Below are 25,389 nucleotides of genomic sequence, written 5' to 3' on the forward strand. Positions count from 1 at the left end.
GGGCAGGGCGCAGCCGGCACCGGGCAGGGCGCAGCCGGCACCGGGCACCCACCACGCTGTCCCCGCAGGGCTGTCCTTTTTCCCGCGGGACGCCGAGGAGGACGGCGAGAACGCCATCGTCCTGCTGCTGAAGAGAGCCAAGGTGAGGTGCGGGCGGTGCGGGCGGACGCGGGCGGACGCGGGGCCCGGCCGTGACCGGGCCCGCTGCCCCCGCAGCTCAGCGCCATGAAGGGGGAGCTGGCCGAGGCCGAGCAGCTCCTGCACCAGGCCCTGCGCCGGGCGCACCAGCAGGAGAACAGACAGGCCATCATCTACACCTACAGCATGGTGAGCAGCCGGGAGACAGCTGATGGGAGAAGGAAAAGCGGCTGAGGCTCGTCCGCATTGCCTGGGTGGAGCTTGAGCACTGTGTGTCTTTTCCAGATGGGGAACGTGGCCTACATGCAGGGACAGCTGGACAATGTGAGTAACTCTGTTTTTTCTCTCTGTATTTTTAGGGATTGACATCTTGTACACGGTCTTGAAGGTGTGGGGTGCTGGCACAAGCTGCAGGCTCAGAGCTGTGGGGCAGAGATGTCCCAGTGCAAAGCAGAATGATCCAACTCAGAGCTGCAGTCCCATGAGTACACCAGGTTGAGAAAGATGCTCATTTTGAGCTCCAATAGTGTGTAAGGGAAGGAATACTTCTCACTGTGAAATGCTGCAGTTGAGTGCAGAGATGGCTGCTCCAAGGAGAATCTGGGAAACCCCTGAGCTCACAGACAGGGTAAAGGCCTGGCTGCTGCAGCAGTGCTTAAGGAGAAGCTGAAAGGATCCACTGGTTCAGTTCTGCTGGGCTCTGGTCAGCCTTTCACTTCTAACTGGTGTTGGTGTAATGTAAATGCAACAAATCTGAGCTAGGTCCCTCTATGTAGTTTGCCTCTGTTTTGTTTTGAATGCCATCATTCCTCAGTGTCCTCTTCAAAATTCTTGTTTCAGGCAGAAAAGCTCTACAAAGCAACTATGAGCTATATGCTTGCAGGGGATGCAAAGGAGGTATGTTCTGAGACAGGCTCCCAGTGGTGCCCTTCTCTTGACCTTATTTCTTGTGTTGTCATGCCTCTTGCTGGAAATTTGCTATACTGTAATGGATGGCAGCACTGGAGACAACAAGATGGAGATTTTCGAGGTCTAAACTCTCTGACAAAGTAATGTTTCTGTTGGGGAGGTACAAGAAGAGTAATGGTTGTGTTGTGTGTCCTGGCAGGATGACAACGCCATCCTTGAGATGTCCCTCAAGCTGGCCAGTATCTACGCTGCTCAGAAACAGTGAGTTCCCAGAGGTGTCACCTGCTTCCATCTCAGCTTGGCAGTGGTGGTGGGGTGGCCAAGCAGAGGCTCTTGAATGAGGGATCCGTCAGGGATGGAAGGAGCTTTGCTTTGCACTTTGCAGGCATAAATTAGCTGTAGCTGGCTACCAGTTCTGCATCCTGTCCTTAGAGGAGAAGATTGCCAAGCAGAAGGACTTGCCTGAGGATGTCTTATCAGGTGGGCAGCCTTGTCTGCCAAAGGCTTCTCATCTGTTCTTCATGTCCCTGTCCTTGATGCTGTTTCTGTATTACCTAAGCACCATCTTCATGTCAACCCATCGTCTTCACACTGCCTGAGTTTCCTGCTGTGGTAGGGTGGAGGTTCATGCTGAGTCCTGTGGCAGTCATCACTTCACTCCCCTCTCTTTGCAGCTGAAGAAAAGGCCAACACCCGGCTCCTGCTTGGGATGAGCCTGGACTCCTACGCCCGCTACCTCCTGAATATCAATGAGCTCCCAGCAGCACAGAAAGTGTATGAGAAGGCTCTGCAGATATCAAGTGATGTTCAGGGAGAGACTCATCCACAGGTGATTGGTTCAGCAGTAGCTGGGCTCTAGGGAAGGACAGGCTGATCTGCAGGGAATGAGGCAGCCTTGGAGCAGCTCTGCTGCCATTAGACATGGCCAGCACTACCTGAGGCTGTTTTCCTGCCAGGAAGGGCAGGCATGCAAATACAGAAATACAGGACACTTCCTTACTCAATGCTTTTCTGGGAAAAAAACGGGAAATACTGCTTTAACTGGTGTGACAGGGAATGAATGTGGTGCTTCTGCTGCCCCAGACAGCTCCAGAAGCTTCCCTTTTCCCTCCTGGTGCAGAGTGTGGTGCTGATGAATGACCTGGCCACGGTGCTGGACGCTCAGGGACACTACGAGGAGGCGCTCACCTACAGCAGGAGGGCAGCAGAGCTAGCAAGGGACACTCAGCACCCTGAGGAGCACGTGGTGCTCAATAATCTGGCAGCAATCCTGATGCACAAAGGTCAGTGAATAAATGCCCAGCCTGTCACTTGTGCTGACTTGAGCTTGTGCTGACTGCAGAGATCTGGGTTTATGTTGTAGAGCTGAACTGCAGTGCTGGTTTGGGGTTATTAGTTTTAGTTTAGGTAGTAGATAAGACTTTGAATTGCTTTCACAAACTGAATTTAGCCTGACCCAAAAGGTTGCCAGGGGATTTTGTTTCCCATGTCCTTTGTGTCCAGTAACTTTTCCAAAAGGACAGAAGACATGCATGAGATTAGTTTCTATGAGATTTTAGTGCTGAAGCAGCACCAGGTCCCATCATCACTGCTGCTCTCCAGCTCTCAGAGTTGACAAGCTGGCAGGATGTTTTCTGAGCCTCCTTAGATCTTGGTGTGTTCCAAGTAGTCCTTGTCCTTTGCATGTGATCAGCATCTGGAGGGGGCTCTGAAAATGGGTGATGGAACTGGGTAGCCAAGCCTCTTTTCCCTCTTGCTACAGAAGATTTCCTGCAAGCAAAACAAGTGTACAAAGAAGCTCTCAAGCAGGCACAGCAGAAAGGAGATGCTGCTGCTGTCCAGCATATCCAGGAGGAACTAGCTGAGCTGGCCAAGAGGAGAAAGGGCTCCAAATGACTTTGGCCACAGAGTCCAGCCTTGAGGAGGCTGAAGGCAACAAGAGCTGGTCAGCACAGGCAGCCTGGGAGCAGCTCGGTGCAATTCTCCAGAGAAACAGCAATGAGGAGTTTCAGGAATGCTTAAGAGGAAGGGCTGCCACTGCCTAACAGCCCAAAATAAAGGTGTGAAATCTTAAGTGTGTGAATTTGTGGTGTAGTCTGTGGTTTGACTGCCCTACTGTGCTAAGTGATTTAATTTTGGCTGCCTATGTGCAAGTCTGGCCTGGTATTAATACCTGTGTTAGAGTCAAGGAGTAGCAGTTTGCTACTCTTACCTGCCCACAAACATGTTCAGGTTCAAAACATGGCTGTGCTAGGAGCAAGTCTTGAATAGGCAGGAATTGTCTCACTCTTTACACACTGCACAGCACAACAGGGGCTGTGCTTCTGTCAGTGCTGCAGCTCAGGGTGTTTGAACTTCAGCAGAGCATTACCCAGGCTGTACCTGTCCTGCAGCAGAGCTGTAGCTGCCTGTCCTGGTCCAACAGGTTGCCTGAAGATCAGGTTTATTTCTTCCTTTAGCATCCAAAGATAGAGGCTGTTACCACACAGAGCTGCTGTTGGAAATAGAACACTTGGCTCCAGTGGAGAGCACACAGAGTGCCAGAGTTGTCCTCCTCTCTTGGACAGATCAGTGGTAGAATGCTGAAGCCTCCTGTTGGAAAAGATGCTGTGTACAAACCCAGCTTTGTCAGCTAACTGCCTTTGTGTGAATCAACAAAAAATCAACAGAATTTCCCAGTTCTGCCCTGCTAGGAAGCCTAATGTTAAAGAAAGAGGAGAATTAAACCAGAAATTACCAAATCCATATTTAGTTAAGATAGTAAAACTAATTCACTATCCAGGCACAATTTTAACCTCTCAGTTGTCAGAACTGCAGCTGGTTGGTACAATCCTCAATGTAATTACATCATTATTAATTTACTTACAGTAGCAGATCCATCTCTGAACTTTGAGCTAAGAGGAGGAGGCACACAGGTTTGCTAGAGCAGAAGTTCATTGAAGCTGGAAAACTTCAGTCACATTCAGAGCTTTGTTCTCAGCAAGCTAGGAAATAAAAATAGGGCTGTACTGACAGAAAGGCTCTGGCACATTAAAGCCAACCTTCCCTGAAGTGCTGGGTTTGGGGTTTGAAGTAGCAGAGCTTGGAGGGCAGCAGTGTTACCTGCAGCACCCTGGCACCAGGGTCTTGCCTGATGCTGCAAAACAAAAGGGAGACACAGGAAAAGCAAGTGGAGAACTGATCCCCTTTATTGATTGGTCTGAATCCAGAAGTCACTGTCTAGTGAAGACATCGTGTGGAAATTATGATGCATGGGTTTTTCAAGTCTTAAATGATTTCATATCAGAATCACGAACCATATCAAGATGAAAGCATTGTGAAAGCGCTGATCAGAAATCAGGTAAAAAATTTGTAGTAAACTACACTTTGTAAACATGACTTACAAACACCTTCCTGTTTGAAACAGGGCAGATGTAATTCCATACTTGAAGATTACTGGAATTGTGGTAAACCCTAACTTAGGCTCTGGAGAGGTTTTTACACTGGAGAAGTTAAAACTCAGATAACAAACAACAAAAAAAAAAAGCAGCAACATTTTATGTGCAAATGCCACTCAAGCTGTATCTTAGGAGATTGTGACTATCCTACTTTGGATATCCTGCTGCTGCTGCAGCAGTAACATGAAGCTTTGCAATGAACATGCTATACTTACTGTACAGGTAGCAAAGACATTTGTCTGTACATGCCTCTTTCACATTGTATTTGTTACACTAAGAAAGTAAGAACAAGTGAGTTTAAGAATGGAACTTAACTCTCCACTCTAAATCAACAAAAAGGGCAGATCAACTAATTTTCCAGTATATGTTGCTGTGGGAACCAAAAAAGAAAGTTAAAATAAGAGCACAGGTCTACAAACAGGATGAAAATTTCACTGCTTCAAGCCAGAAGGGTAAAGGAAGGGAGGATGAGAGAAATCTTTCTCAGAGAAAGACTGCAAGGACATTTAAGACTGCCAACGGATCTACTCTGATGCAGTGTTTAAAAAAAGTAGCAAAATAGTTCTGTATTTTCAAGTGTCAAGTTTCCAAATGAGTTCCTTTGGAATTTTGTTTCCCACACTTGGGGCAAAAAGGCTTTCCTTAAAGTACTGAAAATAAATTTGCTATTGATAAATAGTTCTGTGCTTCTTCCTGTTTGTAAATGGACCAGCACAGTCCATGGGATGCAGAGCTCACATGACTCAAGGTTACACACTGCATTACACCTTCCATACAATGCATCACAAATACAGTGGCAAAATCCAAAATATTTTTCACTGGAAAATAACTCCAAGGCAAAGACCCTGTTGATCAATGAGATGCAAAACCAGTTTGGAATCTGACAGACCACACCACCCCTAGCTCAGTGCTATCTGTGAATCAGTCCTTCTACCCCAGAAGATTTGAATTCACTTCCTGAGGTCAGTGCAGCATAAAATGAAGATGCTTTTGGAGATGGATGGCAGGATACCCTGTGACATCACTGCCAGATGGATTGTGAACATAAGCTACAAGCATATCATAGCAAGCATTGATAGATGAATGATTAAGGAGACTCTCCTAGTACCATATACAATTAAAAAATAAAAGTCACCCTAACAAGTATTGCACACTTCAGGAGTTAAGCCAAGCATTTGTAAGGACTTCCACCAAAAGCTTGCTTAGAGGGACAGGGACTGGGATGCAGACTTCAAAATAATTATTACATAAAGATTTTAAAATCAGATTGGAGGAAGGAAAAAAATCACAGTACTATTTCAAACTGGTTGTAACAGAAGCCAAGTAGTTGACTCGTGTGTTGCTCAATTATTCTATAAAAGCACTTTCTTTTATTTAAACTTGGGATGTGGAGGTTTTTCTTCTTAAAGGATTTATCAACCCACCCGGAGCCTCTGTTCAGAAAAGCCATTTGCTGTGGTTAAATATGACAGTAAAATTTAGTAGCCTGTTTTGACTGCATACAATGCAGAAACAGAGAACACTAAGAATAGGCTTTTAGGGCACAGTTAAAATTCCCAGTGTGCATAACAGTGAGGTATGCCTCCAGAAGCTGTTCTTTTTTTGTTTCTTTAACCTTTTAAAAATGAACCATAACATACCCATGCAATAATATTTCTGCAGTGTTGCTAAAAAAAACCAAAACAACTGCACCAAAAATTTACAATGTGGCAGAATTTCAAATTCCAAAGAAATATATCATCTTATTCCAGCAAACTGGAGTTATGATAATGTACAGAATTCACTAAGGGGTCAGTCTTAAAAATCAACATTTTCACAAGAGCTTGAACACCACTGAGAGAGTGTGTCTAGGGAAAAAAAATATATATAAAAGCACAATGCCTGCAGGAAGTGGCATGGCATTAAATGGGCAATGATGGTTGGGAGGCTGGGGTTCTGGTTAGGCTAGGCTGAGAAGGAGGCTAGGGTTATGAAGAGTATTCTACACTGGAGAAAATGCTTAAAAAAAAATTACAAAATGACCCCCAAAGTTTAGGCAATGATTTGAACATAAGTACACCAGATACTATAGCAAGGGAAAAAACACTGCAAAAAGTACTCTCTATTTACAGAAGAATGATTTAAAAGACATTATGGTATTCTTTACAAATAGATGTAGAGCAGGAATAGTCCACATTTTTAAAAACTCTTTACATATTTATCTTTAGTAAGTCAACCTTCTTGACCACAATCCTCCAACACACAGCCTGTGCAGAAGGCATTTCACAGACTCTCCAGCAATTCTTCATTGTGTGGCCCTTGCTCTCTTGGAAAGTCTCTGTGGGCACAAGTCAAAAATAGATTTCTTTTTTTGACCCGCAAATTAAAAAAAAAAAAATAAATCTGCATAGTTCAGTCATCACTGTCAGACAGAGTCTCATATTGTGCTGAAAGCAGTGGTGCAGGCTCTCGCTCCCAGATCCTGTTCTGTGGGTGAGTGGTTGCTTGGCTCATGGATGGGGGGGCACAGGTGATGGAGGTCGGGGGAGTGCTGCTCAGCATCCTCATGGTCAGAGGGTTATATGGAAACTGGGTGGAACCTGCATCAAAAGGCAAAAACACAAGCTGTTCTGAGATACCTGTGGTGGCTTGGGTTGTAACAATTAGCAGAAAATCATTTGCAGAAAACCCCCACGTGCTGGAAGCTTCTGGCCAATATCTGGCTTTAGAGTACAATATCTGAGCTCTGCAAACACCTTTGAAAGAAGCCCATTCCTCACCTGTTGATGAAGGCCTGTCTTCCCAGGCCCACACTGGAGTCTGTCTGTGGTAGTCCCCTTCTGAATGTACAGATGAGACAGAAGAAGGTCTTTCAGTTCCCAAATATCCCTGCCCAGGAATCGGAGACTTTGACTTCCTACTGTTTGACTTGCCAATGAGCTTCTGCTTGCTGACCGCCCCACCTGGCAACAGAAGGGAAGATTTCACCACCCACATTTTAGCCTCTGTGTGTTTGTTTCTAGAAATTATCAGGTAGCACTGAGAAGCCTCAGGTATCCAATACACCCTGTTCTCCTCTTCCTGTTCCAGCAGTGTTGTTGGAAAAGCCAGGACAATAAATGTAAACACCACCTCAATTACAGAGGAAAGACAGTGATTTTCAGTGATACCAGATTATACAAACTCTTGATTTGTTTATTTTCTTTAAGGCCCTGGGATATTTGGGAGTTGCAATACCTGAATTTGGAGATGGATTGGCTTCTTCCCTACGTGTCTCGTTACTCGCCGGTACCGCGGCACCGGAGCTGCCCGGAGCCACCGCAAGAGGTTGGGACATGACCACCCCGTGCTCCTCACTCTTGTCATCAAAGTTTCCCATCAGTGCTTTCCTAATAATGTCTTCCAGACCCAGATTACTGGCAGGATCTGCAAAGGAGTGACTCCTAGAACTGACTGCACCTGGGAGTGAAGAGAAAACACAGGGAAAGGTGGGAAGGGAGGCAAAAAATTATCTTGGAGAAATTAAAAAGGGGAGTGAACAAAGATTTGGTCATTTTGCTTTTCCTTATGGTGCAGGAAATAAGTTTTAATGAAGGATATTGGCTTTTAAATTTGCACCATTTTCCTCTTTTACTGGACTTGCCAAAGAGTATAAATTTAAGATATTAAAGAGATTACATTTTTCTAGAACATGTGTTGTTTCTTTTACTGAAGAACTTACCTGAGGTAGTGACTGCTGGCAAATTGAATATTTCAGTCCCTGGCTGAGCAGTTGCTGCAATTAAAACACAACATTTCACTGAATTTTTCAGTATTGATGATCACTAAGTGATCAGCTGTAGCCCTACTGTGCAAGAAAAAAGCAAAAACATAGTTCTAGTATAATATTCCACCATGTCAGTGTTCATTACTGGAACTATATTAAAATGCTGTATAAAAGACATAAGGGCCAAGAAAACACAAGCCATTTAGTTTCAAGACATCTTTCCAAATAGGAAAATGTGTAGTATTGATATACAGCAAATTACAGACACAGTTCATTAGAATAGTGTCATTTTTTTAACAACTCTCTCATTAATTATGTAGTTTTCATCTCTTAAATTAAGTGTTAAAATGATGTGACAGTCCTACATACTATAGCATAAAAAAAAATCTAACCTTCTAGTTCTATGGTCATAAATTATTATATGTATTTTATATTCATAGATTTATTTTAATTTGTATTATTTGATCATATTTAGGTCAGGACATCTGCAGGTGGAAGTCACATAAAGCTTAAGCTGGAAAAGTGAGTGAAAAGGCAAGTCCTGCATACCCATGTCAGAGTCACCTCCACCAGATGAGTTCAGCTTTCGAAATATCTCCTGTTTCTTGGATTTTACCATTGGTGAAGTGTTCTCAAGTTTGGTGAAAAACGAAGGCAGGTAACTGATACTGCCTGGAGAGCGAGAGTCAGTCCTGCCAAGACCAACACGTGTCAAAGAGACAGAACTTGTAAGATGCACATTTAAATCTTCCCAAAAGCAGTCATGCAGAAACCACTAACAGTCATATGAACACTAGGGAGCTCAATAATAACTGAGTTTGCTTAAGCAGCAGCAATCTGACAAATGAGCTTGAATTTAAAAAAAGCAAACGACTCAAACGTAAATTAAGAAATAATCTAAAAATGAAGTAAAAAATAATCTAGGTTTCCTAGCCCAAGATCCTTACATTTCTAAAAAGTGTGATCTCCCCTGCCATGTTCATGAAAATTCCTTTGTATCCATCTAACATCTATCCTGGACTGTAACAGCCCTGCAGTAACTGCAGAGTAGAAAACCTGAAGAAAATTAGAATTGGTTTCACCAGCATGAGCCTTCAATAAGTACTTTAGGTGCTCTTCCTTCAGCAGGGCAAATACAGGAGCACCCACTGCAGTGTGCATCTCCTACATGTTTGCAGACACCAGCACTGCCAGGGACCCCAAGAAGGTCCTGTGAAGTTTTATGGTGCAGATCTGACAGACTGGGACAGGGCTGCCTGACCCATGGACACCCCACCTTCACTACTCCTGGAAGCTCCTTAGCCCAGTGGAATTTCCAGTGATGAGCTGCTCCAGCATCATAAGTGCTGGAAGCCTGGGTTCCTCCCCTTTCCACAAGAACAGTATCCAGGAATCCAACCAGACAGGAGAAGACTGAATGATTTAATAAAAACTGACCTTTCTCAAAACTCACTTCAGTTTTACAGAACTGGCAACCACAAGGAGTTTCACTCTAACATTCTCTCAGATGTGACACAGAACACTCAGCTTGCACCAAGAAACTTAAAACAGAGCACCAACATGTGACCTTTCCCTCAGCCTCCCCAAAGCATCTCTCAAATAGCAAGTTTGGGATGTTAGTGCAGAAGGATTGACAGTGATTAACAACTTGCCTGTGGCACCAGAGGAAGGTCACTTGAAGTGCTCTTTAATAAAGACACTTTGCAGCACAAAGATTCAGATTTATGTTTTTAAAAGTCATTTTTACACCTACCTCTGTTCAGTAGGCTCAGCTCTTTGGGAAAGCAAAAGAACGTTTTCCTGTTTCTCATGAACAACCGGGACCTGAGGTGGCGAGATTGGCTCATAGGGCTCTGAGGGGACATGACTCCTCTCTGGAGATTTTCCAGGCCTACATCCACAATTCAGAGACAGATAATTACTCTCAGCGCATGTACAGCAGTATTTAACTCGTGTAATTTTCCAGTTCCTACATAACTGCTTATGTATAGTTATGTTACATGCTTTAATAAGCTTGGTGATCTTAAAAAGATGACTATGCATTGTCCATAACAACTCTGGTAAGTTTTAAGTTATTGAATGTTTTCAGCCCTCTAAAGACTGGAAATTAAGAGAAGTAGCAAAGGAAAACCACTTATAAGTTATGTTATGGAGCCAAGCAATTGGCAAAACAGTAGAGACAGACTTTGCCTAAAAATAAGGCAAAAAAGCCCCTTTACTTCCAATCTACACCAAGATTACTGCACTACCTTATATCAATATCATATCTGGGCATCAATTAAACTTGCAGTTAGACTGAATCTACGCATTACCTTCCCCTGGCCTTGTCAGAGAGGTTCTCAGGGGACACCCTGGCCCCTGGCCGCTGGTGGTGCATGGGCTGTGACTGCGCCTCGGGGCTGTAGCGGTTCGAGGTCTTTGCCCGGCCAGAAACAGGCGTTGGAGCAGGGGTGGAATTCTGGAATGTAGTGGTGGGAGGCTGCAAAGAGGCCTGAGAAGCTGCTTGGTTTCTAGCAAAGTCTTGTGTGATAATTTGCTGGATGTCATCAAAAGAAACAGAAAAGAGATCTCGATTAGACATTGGCCACAGTGTAGGTATTCAGGAACTAGACGAGCCTGACGGCAACAAATGAGGTTATAAATTCAGATATAGTATTTTGTAAAACTCTCAAACAGAAGCCATAGTTACAAAACCTACACAGATGTGATCAGCAAGGGTGATGAGCCGATGGGTCCTGGGCACGTGTGCCATCCCCTCTGCCTGGGAAGAGGGAGGTGGAGGCTGCTGGGGTGAGGGGGGCTCCTGTTGTGTCCTGTAGCGGTGAATGGGGCCCTCGTATGGTCTGTTGGGGTCACCTGGTTGAAAAAGAAAAGGTCACTCTGTTAAGCTTCAAAGTTTGAAACTTCTGTGCTTTCAAATCTAAAAAAGGTGACTGTGAGAATATTTCCACAAACAGATGAACTTACTCTCCACCTGGCTTGGTTTGGGTGTCTCTTGTTGATAGGGTTGTAGCTTTTCTTGAGCAGGTACAGGTGAATTTGCAGGGCTGATCACCTCAATGGCATCTCCAGGAGCCTCATACCGGTGTGAGGACACTGAATATCAAGCAAAGGTTATGGAATAAGATGTAAATATAACAGAAAAATTTTGTTGCCTATACTTCCATGAAACAGTGTTCCAACATAAACCAAGTAATTTTCAGTTTCCTGACTTCTGATAAGGTTTCTTTTATGATCCTGCATACATACATACAGCATTCATGCTGTAGCATGGAATTTGAATAAAGCAAACAACTCTGATTTTGCAAGAGTCACTCTATGCAAAAACTGTATTTGTCTATCAAGTATTTCTGCTTTGCAGAGCTGAATATTTTATCATTAAACATCCAAATGATTTCACATAATTTCCCTAAAAGTCTAAGACAGACAGCAAAGAAGTAGAGTATTACTAAGATACGTACAACTACTGGAAGAATCTGAACTTTGAGAGCCCCTATCTCGAGCATCCTTGTCTGAAGCAATCTGGCGAGTGATGATCACATCTATGAAGTTAGCAGCAGTAATTGTGGTCTTTCCTCGAGTTCTCAGCTCTTCCTCGTACCTGGATTTAGGAGGAGGTCCTTTCTCTTTACCAGCCTCTGAATAGACTACTGATGAAATCTGTCCCTGGGACTTGCCACCAGAGTAATTTGCAGATGTGTAGGGGCACTGCACAGGCCTCTTTTCTACCTCCAGGGTCTTCTGCTCCATCTGCTGCTGGTCAGTCACCACAGCTGACCGGCGTCCCATGTTCTCTTCTATCCTGGTTCCTTCGTGCTTGTTCTCCTTTGCTTTGGCAACTTCCATCTGAGGAGCAGAGGCTGCAGCATCCACAAGTGCTGCCAGGGCATCAGCAGCAGTGTTGTAACGGGAAGCTGGCAAGCCTTGAGTGATAGAGGGAGCTCCAGGGGTGAGCTGCCTGTGGGCAAACATTGAATAGCCTCAATCACATCACACAGAAAAGAACTAGAGCCATGAACACAATACAGCAAAGCTTTTCTGGCACTGATTTCTACCCAATCTGCACTGATGAAAATGATCTGATAAATCCAAGAGCAATCATGTAGTGAAATATCCTTTAACCCTAAATGCACCTTTTAATAAGCTCAAACAGACATCTGTACCACATTAGCTTCTAAAACATACATGATACGTAGCTGAGCAGCAGGATCCAAAGGTGTGATTACACTTGTCCCATTGGTTCCTTGGAAAATACTTGGCCTTTGCTGCAGAACGTTTTCCTGGCTTCTGACAGAGGGGGATGGGGACCGGACATATCCATGACTGCCAGGTCTGCCAGGCTGCTCTGCACCTGCAGGACACAGAGAGGAGGGGAACAAACACAAACAAATGATTACTCTTACAACAGTGTAGCACTGTAAATCAATGCTGTCTCCTCCACATCCCTTCCCCAGTTGTCTCCAACACTCTGGATGTGATGGTATGTATAAAAATCTGTTGACAATACTCTAAATGACATGCAAGCTGTGCCACTGACAACTGGGATTCACTCCTCTTTAGGTGCTACATTGCTCTGAGACAAACTTCAAGAAGTTGCAGAAGCTGCAGTTATGACCAGAACTGCTCGGCAACAGGAGCCTGCCTCAGGTGCAGAGTAAAAGCAAACTGTAAATGGTATTTGCTAATGGTGACTACATAAAATGAGCAGTTACAGTGTACAAGACAAGTGATCCAAGTGTATCCATGTGCCCTCACCTGGCCGGAGATAAAGTTCAGCAGGGACTGAGGTGATTCTCTCCCTCTCTCGTTCTCGTTCTCTTTCCCGCTCTCGCTCACGTTCCCTCTCCCTTTCCCGTTCCTTCTCCCTCTCCCTCTCCCGTTCCCGTTCAACATTTGCAGCTGCAGAAGCTGCCAGGTGTGTGGGGTGTCCTGGAAGGTCCACAAGGTAAAATGAAGGAGAAATAAATATATTTAAGAGAAGCATTGTAAACACTTGCCTATATATTTTGCTGTACACTTACAGCACAGTTTCCCAAATATATTTTAATTCCACTCAAAACTATCCACTTATCTAGGAAGAAAAAAAGCTTAGCATACAGTGACAGTGGAAGGCTCAAAAGCCTTTTACTAAAATGGTTGCTATACAGTTAGAAACTACACAGCTTATAGACCCAAATTCCACCCTTCAACACATGTAAAATGGGGTTAGTGAATTATAATCAATTTATTACAAATAAAGACCTGACAGAATGAGGCAAATTCAGAATTTGACAGCGCTTCTACTGTAACTACACAGGATATCATCAAAACCCCTTTGCTATCCAAGTGAGAGGTGCATGCAAAAAGCATCTCCTGAGAAAACATCAAAACATGGCATTAATGAAAGCTGGATAAAGATGGTCAATTACCTCAGCATGTTAGACAATTAGAGCTGTCACCAAGCCATGAGTGCTCTTACCTGGTGACAGAGAAGCAGGGTTGTAGGGTCTGGGAGGGAAAGTAAGCTGGGTGCCAGGGATATATGTGATTCTCTCCATGGGTGGGGTGCTCGTTCCTCCAGGATGAGGCACTAAGATAGTGGGGGCCATATTGTTCAGGTCAATAATCCCTGCCAGGAGATGACACATGTGTCAATGGCCACTCCAGGACATGATCTACACAGTTAGAACTGAATGTTTGGTGGAGAAAATACAAGAATAAGGCAAGTGTAGAGCTGTTTTCCAGATGTTACACTCTCTCAGATCTGGCAATCAGCAATTTAGGAACTTACCAAGCCAGAATTTGCATTTGTAGCGCTCCCTTTAATTGCCCCTTGGAAAAATGCATTTCACCTCTACTCAATAATCCCATCTTTTAGCAATTTTGGGTATTACCAAAAAAATAAAACAATCAGCATTGTTATCACAAACATTACACTTCTGGCTGTTGCTTTTATATTCTTCTTTAGTAAGTTATCATTTTCATATGAATCTCTTTTCTGAAGTTTGATGGTGAGCTAAATATGGTTCTGATCACCAATTTAAACAAGCAGAAAACAATCTGGCTCTTGAACACTAGTAACTCCCAGAGAATCCTCCTTAAAAATATTAATTATAGAGTTGGTTTTCCTTTCCACAAAAGGCAGTTTTCAAAAGAGTAGTCAGACATCCACGATCACTACAGGATGAACACATTTATATACATGGCCTTGTATGAGTGCATCCAAAGCACAGCTGGCACAGCCAAAACACACTTTTAAGAGGATTATAGAAAGAGAGCCAGGCTCACCTCGTGCTCCTGCATAAGGGAGTGCTAATGTTTGCTCCCTGGGGGATAATCCCCTGGTGACATCCGGCCGGAGGTTGACTTGCATCTGCTGGGAGGTGATGTAGTCGTTGAGGATGGTCTGGCGCGTGTTCTCCATGGCATACAGCTGGTACTGGCTGGGGTACCCCGGCGTGGGGGACAGCTGCCTTTGGAACAGGTAAGCAGCAGCAGCTGAGGGTGAAAGGAGGGAAAAGGGGGCCTTTAGGAAGCAGAATGATTCTGGACTAAATAAAACTTTCAGGTGTTTGTAAAGCTTCGGTGAGAGGTGGTATCAAGTCTCTCTAGCTGGTGCCAAATGAGTGAAAATAGCATTTTAATGCTGATGTTTTATTGAATTTCTGCACTGCCTGCACACTGAAAGTGCTAAACAATCCAGATTGGAGAGATTAATGAAATTACAAATTCTGAATTCTGAAAATGTAAAAGGCTGAAATACCTAAAGAAGGTAGAAAATATCTCACAGAAATAAACTGAGGGATAGGTTAAAAGGTTACTGTATTTAATATAACCAGGATAACCTGATAATCCCTCAGTGAGAATAATCACAGTCCTGAACAAAGGACTTATATAAAATATGTAAGTCTCTATACAATTATATAGAATTACACTCTAATTCTCTAGCCTCTTCCACATCTTTCTTTGCATAGCTTTCCTGAAAGCTTTTAATATATTCCACTTACTAAAAGATGTATTAATAATATATAATATTATAATATATAATAATACATTACACAAAAATACTGTGAACTTTTTAACAAAACAGAAGCAAGTCCTGAAGAGAAGTTACAGCATTATACTATACTATTTTACTAAGTTTCTTGATTAGATATTAAAACACCACTAAACTGAAATCAAATCACAACAAATGCTTCTAACCTTATAAATGCTGACTGGGCATTGATAACTGCCTTATAAAGGTATCCTTTCTGTGCATCAAGGCTCACAAACTAAACTTCTAAAACTAAAAAAAGCCAACAGAAATTTATTTACCAGGATCCAGAGCCCTGTGAAATGGCATAGCAGGATCTAAATGTGGAGGGAGGTGACCCCTGTAGACTTCAGGAGTTGCTCCTCTGTGGTGAGGGTCAAAAGGACTGTGAGCCACTACAGGATCAACCCCCGGGACTGGAGATTTTGCTGGCACACTCTCCCTCTGTGTTGGAGTGAGTGTGTTCTTCCTTTCATGATTTGCTGGCTTCCCAGAAGATACTCCAGCTAAAAGCAATGAAAAACCCAAATTAATAAAAATTCTATTTCTCTATTGAAAATTTAACTGTAAAAATACACTGGTTTCCATTGACTGCAATACAACAAAGCACAGAGAACATTTTATATCACAAAACACTTCTGCTGAAAGAACTGTACTTTAAAACAAAAGATTGTTTACACTTCACTAAATCATCCTCCTCATCTAGACACATTTAAATGAGGAATAGCTTCTGCCCTTAAAACATTATCCTTTTAGGGACCACTATCAATGTGATCCATAACCAAATGTAAACTGAGACTCAATTGTCTCCCCACTTCCCTCTTCTATTACGGCATATTTTCATTTTCTTATTTCAATTAACAATTTACAGCCTTTTAAAATTCATTCTAGCCAACTTCCATATTGAGACAAGCCACTAGAATAAAATAAATAATGGAGTACATAAGAAATTAAAATAATAAAACTTTTTCTCTTACTGTGGACCAGAATGACATACCCTCACTAACTCTATTCATCATAGGTGAACTCCTGGACATTGGACTCTGATAGTTCACAGGTGTCCTCCGAGCATTTGTATCATCATAAATCCCAGGGCTCAGCTGTGATTTGGGAGTTTCATGAAGAGTTGACCTGAGAACAGAGGGACCAGAGCTGACTACTGACGTGTGACGGGACCGCACGGCATCCCCGGTCTTCACATCTTCGTATTTTCCTCGTTCCACCACCTTCACGTTTTCTGGCACCATTTCCAGCTGGGGCATTCCTCGGGGCAGCTTGCTTGGTCCAGTGATTAAAGATTTTACATTGTGTTTGATGGCAGACTGGCCAGAGTTGCTTTCATATTTTATGGGTGTGCCCTGAAGAGGAGGAAGAAGTTCAGGTTAAGGTCATGTTGTGGAAAAAACTCCCCCAGCCTGACCTGATTCACTCCAGTGAGTGTAACAGTGCTTTCTGTGTTTACCTGAGATATGGAGCCTTCTATGATTGGCCTGGTGCTCTGCACCATTTCAGGAGTCTTGCGACTCTCTTGGCTCAACAGGTCCTGCCTTGGGATTTCATGGATGGAGCGACCCATCTCCTTGATGGTGGTGACCCCATCGTAGGGTTTGCCCTTGCTGATGGCTCCTTCAAACGTCCTGATGGGAGGTGACTCTCTCTTGATTTGTTTGGGGTACTTCAAACCTTCTTCAAAATTTTCAGCTGTTGCTCTTGGTGTGCCTTTTATAGAAAGAAAGGGTCACATGATTGGTATTAATAGCTGCTAAGTCTCTTTTTTCATAAGCAGAGTAACTAATTAAATTTAACAGTGAGACTTTGGTTTGCTGTAGTCTGTGGTAAGATACTCAAAGTCTGAAAAAATCAACACAAAAATAATATTTATCAATATATTAAGGAAAACCTCCCATGTTATTTCAGATTAAATAAAATAAATAAATGCAGAGTTGTTAGTGCTCATAAAAAAATGCTAATTACCAAGTATTGATATTAAAAAGCCTATTTTCCAATAAGAAATAAAATCTATGTTTACAGACTAGCTTTGAACACAGCACATGAAAAAGCTGCTGATTTATGCTCTGAAAACATTTCATAAAATAAGCTCCACCTTTAACACAGCTCCCACAGTTAATAAGAGCTTTAAGTTTCAGAAATTCAGATTTTTGAGGATTAATTAACACTCCCCTTTCTAAACCTGCAATACCTCACCTTGCATTATAGAGCCAGACAAGACTGTTCTCTCCTTTAGTTCAGCGTGTGGGCTACCCCGAGGCAGTGCTCGGCAGATTAAACCTAAAATTAAAATGAGGGTAATTTAGAGAATTAAACAAGTGTTAAAAAAAAAAAATCCAACCTTCAAACCAACAAATCCCCTCCTTCTTACACATGAGAGATGGTATCTGTACCCTGGCAGTACCCAGAGGGCCAAGCCTCAGTATGCCAAGCATTGCAGCAACATGTTATAAACACCTCCTGTCCTAAAAAAATAATCATTCAGTTCAAGTATTTGTGATACTGCATAGTTGCAAGTTTTAACATATTTAGAAATCAGGAGGTGTTTTTTATAATTAAGCTTAACCTTTGCTTCAAAAGCAGTCACTGCTTTTCTCACACTCCACTTTCCTTGCCTAGAAAGAAAGGTGTTCACGGTGGGAAGTGGAACAAAATAAAAAAAAAAATCCAAAATATCCTCCAAATTATCAAAGTTCATACTGAATCATTAGGGAAGAGATGAATTTACCGTGCCTACAGTAAGAATCTAAATGAAGTGCTCAAAACACTCATAATTTTTCACAGTTTGAAAACAGAAAATGTGTCACTGATGAGACAAAGCATAAAAGTACCAAAGCAGCTCCTCAGGTGCCAAAAGAGCCCAAAGATTCAAATGCATCAGCAACTTAGAGGCAACACTGAATTTCTGTGTGCAGCCTACAAGCCTCACATTCACATTGTTCCATCTGATGAACATGTCCACAAAACTGCCTCAAAGGGCTACCCAAAGATGGGACAAAATGCATTTAAAGAGCAAGGCTCCATGGTTGAGTCAGGAAACCTTTTCTTGCATTTGTATTTTTCCAAAACAATCAGAAGAGTTATATAATGACCTGCCTTGGCCTCTGCAGGCTTTGTTTGATTATAGTTTATTAAAACACCACAGCACTAGGGATGCCCTGAAGCAGCATCCTGCAGTTCAAAGAGGTTTCTTGCAGGAATGCAAAAGGTCAGGGCAGTGTGATACCAATATTTAGCTAAAGGGTGTGGCAGAGGCTGTGCTGGTGTGACCCAGTGTTTGAGCTCGACAGGACCACTGGGATTGTGGAGAGTCAGGGACATCTGTCAGATGTGCTGAGAGCAGGAAGTGCCACCTGCAGTAGCAGCAGTTGTGGTAAAACAGAAAAGAAAACTGGAATCTACTCCAGTCCTGTTTCCAGCACTCTCTAACTGCAGTATTATTGCATTGATTTGGTCATCAGTGTGATTTAAACCTAACTTCTCTGTTAGTCTGCACCCTAAGATAACTCTAAATGCTCTTACATCAATGGATAAAAGACAAAACACCTTGGAAGCAGCTGTTTTACCTTCCAGTGGTGCAGACCCTGGAGACTCCCTCAGTGACATCCCCTGCTTTATATTTCCTTCCATTGTATCATAGGTTCTCTTTAAACCAATTTCATGAGCAGTTCTTGGACTCCTTGTTCCTTCACGGACATTTTTAATAGCTGCCAAAATGTACAAGAGTGTGGTCAGGAAATGGGGACAACAAAAAAAGGAAACATGAATATTACATTAATGACACCACAGGTCATTAATATTTAAACAAAAACTTCAGTTTAATATTGTAACATTAAATATCAATCTTAAAAAGATCCTTTACAGTTTGTCAAGAAGTTATTTGTTAAGTTACTCATTTATCAATATTTCAACTGAAGTTTAAAGTTACATGATACATTTATTTTTATTTTAGTACAAGTCATTTTAAACCTGGTTATTTACTCTATCACAATACAAACATTCAATGACAAACAGGAAATAAATGGCAAAGGAGTAGTTGAACTATATTTTAAACACACATCTGCTTGGAAGCAGAAAGATTTCAGCTATGGATTATCCAAGCAGAACCTGACTAGATCAGGTAAAATATACAAATACTCACCATCATAAGATAGAATATGCCCACTTTTGCCTTCATAAATGACATGGCCCTTGGCTGAGGCCTCCTCTCTGCACTTCTCTGGGCTGCTGTCCTCCGTAGCCAGCCGGGTGATGGTTCCCTTCAGCAGCGCATCGGCGGCAATGCCGGACTGGGACAGAGCTGGGGTACCCTGTGTGCAAACACAAAACATCAGTAAATTCACATGCTCTGAGTCATTACAGAATAGGGAGGAGTGAAGGGAAAATACAACAAAAAAACAACAACAAAAAACTTTTTAGGTCTATAAAACCAACTAATTTATCAAGTATGGCTTAAATGTCTGCCTCTATTGTAGACACTTAACCTAAATATGAGTAAGGTTATTTCTGCTACCTTGTTAAACAATATTAGCAGTGTATTTCATAGCCTGGAACATTTAACCTATAAATACCATTTGGGGGGAAGATAACATAAATCACATGGTGCCATTAGGTTTTATTTCTGTCCAAAGCAACAAAACCTCCCCTTCTCATCTCAAAGCAGAATTGAGGCAATGGCTGTTTGTAACAAAGGGATGCCAAACCAACCAAAACAGCAGCATATACAAATGATAAGACAAAAGGCCTGAATTTCCTTTCTTGTATTTAAATAGAATCTGCACAAGACTAGTTACACTTGGTTTGAATATTTGAACTCAGGTGTGATGCAATTTTCAGGAAAGTTGCCCTTAGTTAGGTTTACCAAAGGCTCTGGTATGACTTAAAAGGTTTGAAAGCTCATATATATATATAGATGAAATCTTGGTAATGCTGACTTCAGCAACAGTGGTGTTTGAACATCTGATTGGATTGAAAGTTCTTTTTTCAAGGCAGTTCCCACCCTGTGATAATAATTTACTTCTTCAGACATGCAAATACATTCACAGTAATAGTCTGAAGATGCTGTTTTGCTACAGCCTTCCCAGCAGTAAAAAGTAAAATACCTGAGTTATGGAGCCTCTCAAAGAAGGAATGGTCTCAACTGAAACTTTATTGGTTGGAGTTCCTCTTGTTATGCTCCCCTCCTGTATTGTTGTGGTACCTGATTTGAATTAAAGACATCCTGATAAATAAGAGAATAAAAAAAAATCCACTCCATTTGAAATAAAAATTCTATTGAGAACTGTTAGTTTACATTAAAATACAGGGGAAATTTCAATTTAACAGCAGGAATTTGAGGCACTTAGACTATTTCCTCTTTTAACATAGCATTTTACAGACTATAGTATTTTACAGCATTAACTCATGGCAGTTAATTTATTTTCTTTTGATGGATTTGCTCGAGTGAGCATTGGCATGGCTTGTGACAAATATTTTTAAGTGAGCCATGCAGACTGGAGGAGCCAGCTACAAATACACATGCCTTGGAAAGCAGGGAGCAAATGAAATCCTATGATACTTATATAATCATAGAATACTTTAACACTTCAGCAGTTAATTCTCTTGGTTTTCTCAGGCTCTGACAAGAGTTTTTTAATCTGTGTGACTTTCTTTACCTCGCACCACACTTTCATGTTGTGCCCTGACCAGGAGTCCCTCAGGTTGGGAATTCTGGCTTCTGGGTGAGAATTCTTCTTGTTTGATATAGGGCAGGGAAGCTATTGAGGAGAAGAAAGAGAAAAAGATTGAGGTTTTAAAATTTCCTTTAATTAGGGATCATTAAATAGACTGTATAAAACATGTCAGCTTTTCTTTCCTTACCAGATTTGGCTGACTCTTGCTGCCTTGGCAGCCCAAGAGATATAGAACCCACTGATGGCTTTGCAGTTTCTTGGGCATAGGAAGCTTGACTGTGGGATGTTAAGTAAGTGCCAGGTGTTCCCTGAAACAACAAATAGAGGTTAACTCTTGTTTCTGGAATGAAGATTCACATCTCTTTTTAAAGGAGAATGCTAAAACTACTATGATCCCATCTGGAAATGCTACAGTGCCCCACTGCCATGTCCCAAAGCAGAGAGCAGTGGAGTGTCACTGGTAGTCTGGAGATACAGGTCACTTAAACTGGATATCCATGCCCTTAAATGTGAGTAAATGTTCCATTTCTAAAGCTCCTGTAATTCCTGCACTTTTAGAATGACATGTACAGGTAGGTCTTAAGGGTTAATGCTGTGACTTCATAACCAAGTACAAGAAGTTGAAGATTGGAAAAAGGGGAAGATTTTCAAAGACAGATTTTCAAATAAGAATTCTCTTACTTGTGAGATTGAGCCTCCCATGATGAAGGAAGGTTTTTCTGATGGCACACTGGTTTTGGAGGATGGAATGAGTGGTGGTGGTGGTCTGGTGGGTCTGGTTGTGGGAAGGCGAACTCCTTCGGGAATATTGGTTATCACCTGGTGAGGGGCTGGCTGGAGGACTTGAGGGGAAAAATTGTACATTAGACACTGCAGTGTGAGCAGAAATAGCACAGTACAGCCTCACTGGGCTAGGAAAACACTGAGCACCTAGTCACACATACACACAGAGGAAAATATCTTTCTTCTATCAGCTCACAAAGTGTTTAGAGAATAATATGATCCTCCAAATCTTTACCTGGAGGGACACTGTAGCGAGCTGCATTCATCTCAGGCTGGGGAGAGGCTTTATTGACTTCTCTTGGAGATAACCTGTAGGGTGATGCTGACCTTGTGGCTGGATTTTGCACTTGTGCTTCCTGTTCTATTCTCTTGACCTCAGCATAAGGCATATATGCCACTGGTTTTCCTGGAAGGGTAGATATTATCAGAAAGAGAAGAACCCTGGGTTAGAAACTGGAGTCAAAAGGTCCAGTTCACAGCACAGTTTTAACGGACTACTCCAATGCCAGACACACCCATTAGGTACAAACAGTGCAATTAAAAAGAAGCATTAATGTGTTCCACCAAACTTTTGTGCCCTATTTCAGTGCTCAGTGTCCATGTATGAGCACAGTTAAAATGAATCTTTTACTGCATGGAGTACATACTCCCACCTGCACACCTTAAGTGTCTGGAAGGGCTCCCCTAGAACAGAATCATCTGTTCCTCACACCTGCAAGCTGCATCTTTCTCTGTAGGAACAACTAATTTTTGGGTTTGACCCAAATGGAACCAGTTTTCTGCCTTTATATAAAGGGGCCACAAGGCAGCTCTTCAACAGTAAGTGCAGCAGAGCAAGCAGGTTCCTTCCAGCAAGGAGCAGCTCATTATCAGTTCCTTATCACACTAAACTGTCACTCTCCAGTGAGGCAGCAGAGTAACACACAGCCACAAAGCACAGGGTTATCCCAGCACAGATGTGGGAACACCAACCTTCCCACTCCACACTGGGGCTCTTGGAGGTGCCACAGGGGCTCACAGCGCTCCGATATTCCATGTCCAGCTGCTCCTGGCGCTGCCGCTGCTCCTCCAGCAGGGCTGACTCGTGCATGGCCTTGATGTGCCGCTGGTAGAGTGCATAACCACTCACTGGGGTGCCCACAGGGACAGAGCAGGGGCTGCAGGAAACCTGGGGACAGTCAGGGGACAACGTCAGGGACACCCTCACAGGCACTTCCTGGAGGAGCTGTGGAGCTCAACACTCCACTGGGTGTTTCAGAAGGTCCACACCTGGTTTTAAGCTACTGGGTTTATACTTGGTTGTACTTAACCTACTTCCCCCCTGAAAAGTACAATAATAAAGCAAATAATATTTTTCTTTATTTGTTTAACAACTTTTTGCCTGCTTAATGTTGTGACTAGATTTAACGGTCCTAAATCTAGGACCCCTAAACAGGGGGCTTCCTAAAAAGGAGAACACTCCTTCAAACAGCACTGAAAACCCCCCATACCATAGGTGGGATGACAGCTGCTCGGTGGTGAAGCTGCTGCAGGTCCATCTGCCCTTGCTTTATCGTGGATGATACCAGAATTGACCCAGTGGGATTCAACAGTGAGGGCTTTGACTCTCTGCTGAAGATACTGGAAAAAGAGACAGAAGGGAAAAATATCACCAAAAGGACGAAGATTACACATCTTAAAAAATATACAGCCACAACTCAAATTCAGACTTCAAGAATCAACACATTTATCAGACTGGACAAAGAAATGAAAAGTCAAAACCATGTTGTGTTTTGTCTCACAGCATATATGGTAGAAGAGGCAACAGATGCTGCTATATTTTCATAATACACAAAAACACCAAAATATGAGCTCAGAATCAACCACATCAAAAATTTCTGTATGCAGTACTTATATCAATGCAACCTTCTTTATAGAGACTGCTTTGGAAGAACACAGTAGATAGGAAGGACTACAGAAAAGAAACAGTAGTCTACAACAAAATGACTTCACATGGAGGGCTAAGACATTTGTGGAAAGATGTTTGAAGAGGCAGGAGAGTGCAGAAACACCATCACCTGCACTCTTCCAAAGCCCACATGCATTCCATGACTGGATACTTTTGGCATTTAAACATCTATCCCTGGCACTGTGTATATGTTACATTATATATGACTGACACTGGCTCCAGTGCCATGCTGGGGTGACACAGGAACTGCACCAACAGAACGCTGAAAAGACTTCAAACACCCTCAGTGGTGTCAGCCATTCCCAAAAGAGAAACAGCTTCAAAGACTGTCCATTCAAAGCCCTACTCACCCCTGTCTGTCAGGTTCTCCATCAACTTCCTCATCAGCACTGCAGGTGGCACTGGAGTCATTATCTGAATGGGATTCTGGTCTGGCTGTAGTAACTTGCTGGGACAGGCTGTAGTCCATTTCCTCTGGTTCTGACTTTTCCTTGGGTTTCTCCATCTCTCTCTCTTTGGTATCACTCTCTATTTTCACTTGAATATTCTCTGGCAGCCTCATTTCAGTCTCTACAGGTTCTACTTTGGTATGAACTGGAAGAGTAATCACAGGCTTAGCTTCAGCTGAATGGCTTCTACTGTCCACCTCCATAGGCTCTTCAGCCTCAGTGTTTATTTCTTCCTTGACCTGTGGCTCAGGGTTCTGAGTTTCAGCTGTTGATACACTTTGGGCTGGTAAGGAGGGAGATGTGCTGGTTGCAGATTTAATGGCAGATTCCTGCTCTGCTGGGGTCTCAGTGGTTACTTTTGGAGCAGCAGTCTCAGATGGAGTTTCTTCAGTCGGTTTAGCAGGTTCTGCTGGAGTTGGAGATGGAGCACTTTCTGTATCAGAACTATTTTCAGCACCTGGGGAAAAATGTTTCACCATGAAGGTTCATTAAATGAAATCTGGCAAACTGGGTGCAATAAGGATCCATCAATTTTAACCAACCCAGCTGCAAAACAATTCAGTTTGACTTATTATAGAAATGGACGATTAGCTGAATTACACAAACACTGAAACTAAAAAATACCAACTACTAAAAACCCAACACTTAGTCATCTTCTCTTATGCACTGTTTATGAATTCTATTACCTTTTGCTCCAGAAAAGACCAGCCAAGATTGACTGATGTTGAGTGTCTATAAATAAGCAGTTACAACCAACAAATACATATAAAAAACCCACAACAAAAAAAACACCACTTGAATTTGCTTGTCTGAAACTTTACTGAGACTACCAACCACCAAAGGTTACATTATTTGATTCAACTTGTTTCAACACTCCAGATGACAGCATAATCAAAGCATCTCAAAATACTAAGCAGCAAATATCTTTAGGCTGCTAAATTCTAAAAATGCTGCACCCCCTCGAGTGAATTCAAATTGCTAAAATCCATCTGAAAGAGCATTTGAACAACAACAACATAATGAAGTGGAGCACAGCTTTCTGAGCATATAATTAGCACAAAACATAGGCTCCTTTCTGTGCACACACGGATTTCCTTCCCAGAAAAGTTACCTTCACTGTCTTCTGGATTCTCTTCTTCATTAGATGCTTCAATATCTTCATCCTCCTGAGCTGACACAGTTGAAGCCACACTCTCACACTGTGACACATCTCGCTCCTCTCGGGGCCTTCGCGAAGACTGAGGAAGACACAGCATTAACAATGTACAGAAAATTCACAATTAT

General features: G+C 42.6%; 2 protein-coding genes across 7 annotated transcripts in view; one reads left to right on the forward strand and one right to left on the reverse strand.

Moving 5' to 3' along the window:
• TTC19 (tetratricopeptide repeat domain 19) overlaps positions 1–3,121 on the forward strand; it is a 3,509-nt gene extending 388 nt beyond the window's left edge. Inside the window, exons 2-10 of one of the 2 annotated variants that reach the window (XM_015646389.3) lie at positions 69–142; positions 217–327; positions 424–462; positions 979–1,035; positions 1,247–1,308; positions 1,433–1,527; positions 1,722–1,876; positions 2,135–2,330; positions 2,810–3,121. In XM_015646389.3, the coding sequence (XP_015501875.1) occupies positions 69–142; positions 217–327; positions 424–462; positions 979–1,035; positions 1,247–1,308; positions 1,433–1,527; positions 1,722–1,876; positions 2,135–2,330; positions 2,810–2,943 (923 nt within the window). In that variant the 3' untranslated portion in view covers positions 2,944–3,121. The remainder of the gene's footprint in view (positions 1–68; positions 143–216; positions 328–423; positions 463–978; positions 1,036–1,246; positions 1,309–1,432; positions 1,528–1,721; positions 1,877–2,134; positions 2,331–2,809) is intronic. The other variant, XM_015646390.3, reaches the window with a different exon arrangement.
• Positions 3,122–4,217: 1,096 nt separating this feature from the next.
• Positions 4,218–25,389, reverse strand: part of NCOR1 (nuclear receptor corepressor 1) — a 42,089-nt gene continuing 20,917 nt past the window's right edge. For all 5 annotated transcript variants that reach the window (XM_015646387.3, XM_015646385.3, XM_019008573.2 and 2 more), the window contains 29 exons: positions 25,217–25,343; positions 24,007–24,562; positions 23,199–23,328; positions 22,681–22,876; positions 21,944–22,114; positions 21,607–21,767; positions 21,113–21,233; positions 20,908–21,009; positions 20,356–20,453; positions 19,395–19,563; positions 18,820–18,960; positions 17,450–17,533; positions 16,707–16,963; positions 16,242–16,602; positions 15,526–15,750; positions 14,497–14,706; positions 13,688–13,837; positions 12,985–13,158; positions 12,415–12,580; positions 11,691–12,187; positions 11,197–11,325; positions 10,928–11,085; positions 10,542–10,765; positions 9,983–10,120; positions 8,779–8,921; positions 8,185–8,238; positions 7,701–7,922; positions 7,244–7,426; positions 4,218–7,063 (listed from right to left, as the gene is read on the reverse strand). In XM_015646387.3, the coding sequence (XP_015501873.1) occupies positions 6,876–7,063; positions 7,244–7,426; positions 7,701–7,922; positions 8,185–8,238; positions 8,779–8,921; positions 9,983–10,120; positions 10,542–10,765; positions 10,928–11,085; positions 11,197–11,325; positions 11,691–12,187; positions 12,415–12,580; positions 12,985–13,158; positions 13,688–13,837; positions 14,497–14,706; positions 15,526–15,750; positions 16,242–16,602; positions 16,707–16,963; positions 17,450–17,533; positions 18,820–18,960; positions 19,395–19,563; positions 20,356–20,453; positions 20,908–21,009; positions 21,113–21,233; positions 21,607–21,767; positions 21,944–22,114; positions 22,681–22,876; positions 23,199–23,328; positions 24,007–24,562; positions 25,217–25,343 (5,535 nt within the window). In that variant the 3' untranslated portion in view covers positions 4,218–6,875. The remainder of the gene's footprint in view (positions 7,064–7,243; positions 7,427–7,700; positions 7,923–8,184; positions 8,239–8,778; positions 8,922–9,982; positions 10,121–10,541; positions 10,766–10,927; positions 11,086–11,196; positions 11,326–11,690; positions 12,188–12,414; positions 12,581–12,984; positions 13,159–13,687; positions 13,838–14,496; positions 14,707–15,525; positions 15,751–16,241; positions 16,603–16,706; positions 16,964–17,449; positions 17,534–18,819; positions 18,961–19,394; positions 19,564–20,355; positions 20,454–20,907; positions 21,010–21,112; positions 21,234–21,606; positions 21,768–21,943; positions 22,115–22,680; positions 22,877–23,198; positions 23,329–24,006; positions 24,563–25,216; positions 25,344–25,389) is intronic.

This window comes from Parus major, chromosome 19 (genome assembly GCF_001522545.3).
Source record: "Parus major isolate Abel chromosome 19, Parus_major1.1, whole genome shotgun sequence".
In the NCBI taxonomy this organism is placed as follows: Eukaryota; Metazoa; Chordata; class Aves; order Passeriformes; family Paridae; genus Parus; species Parus major.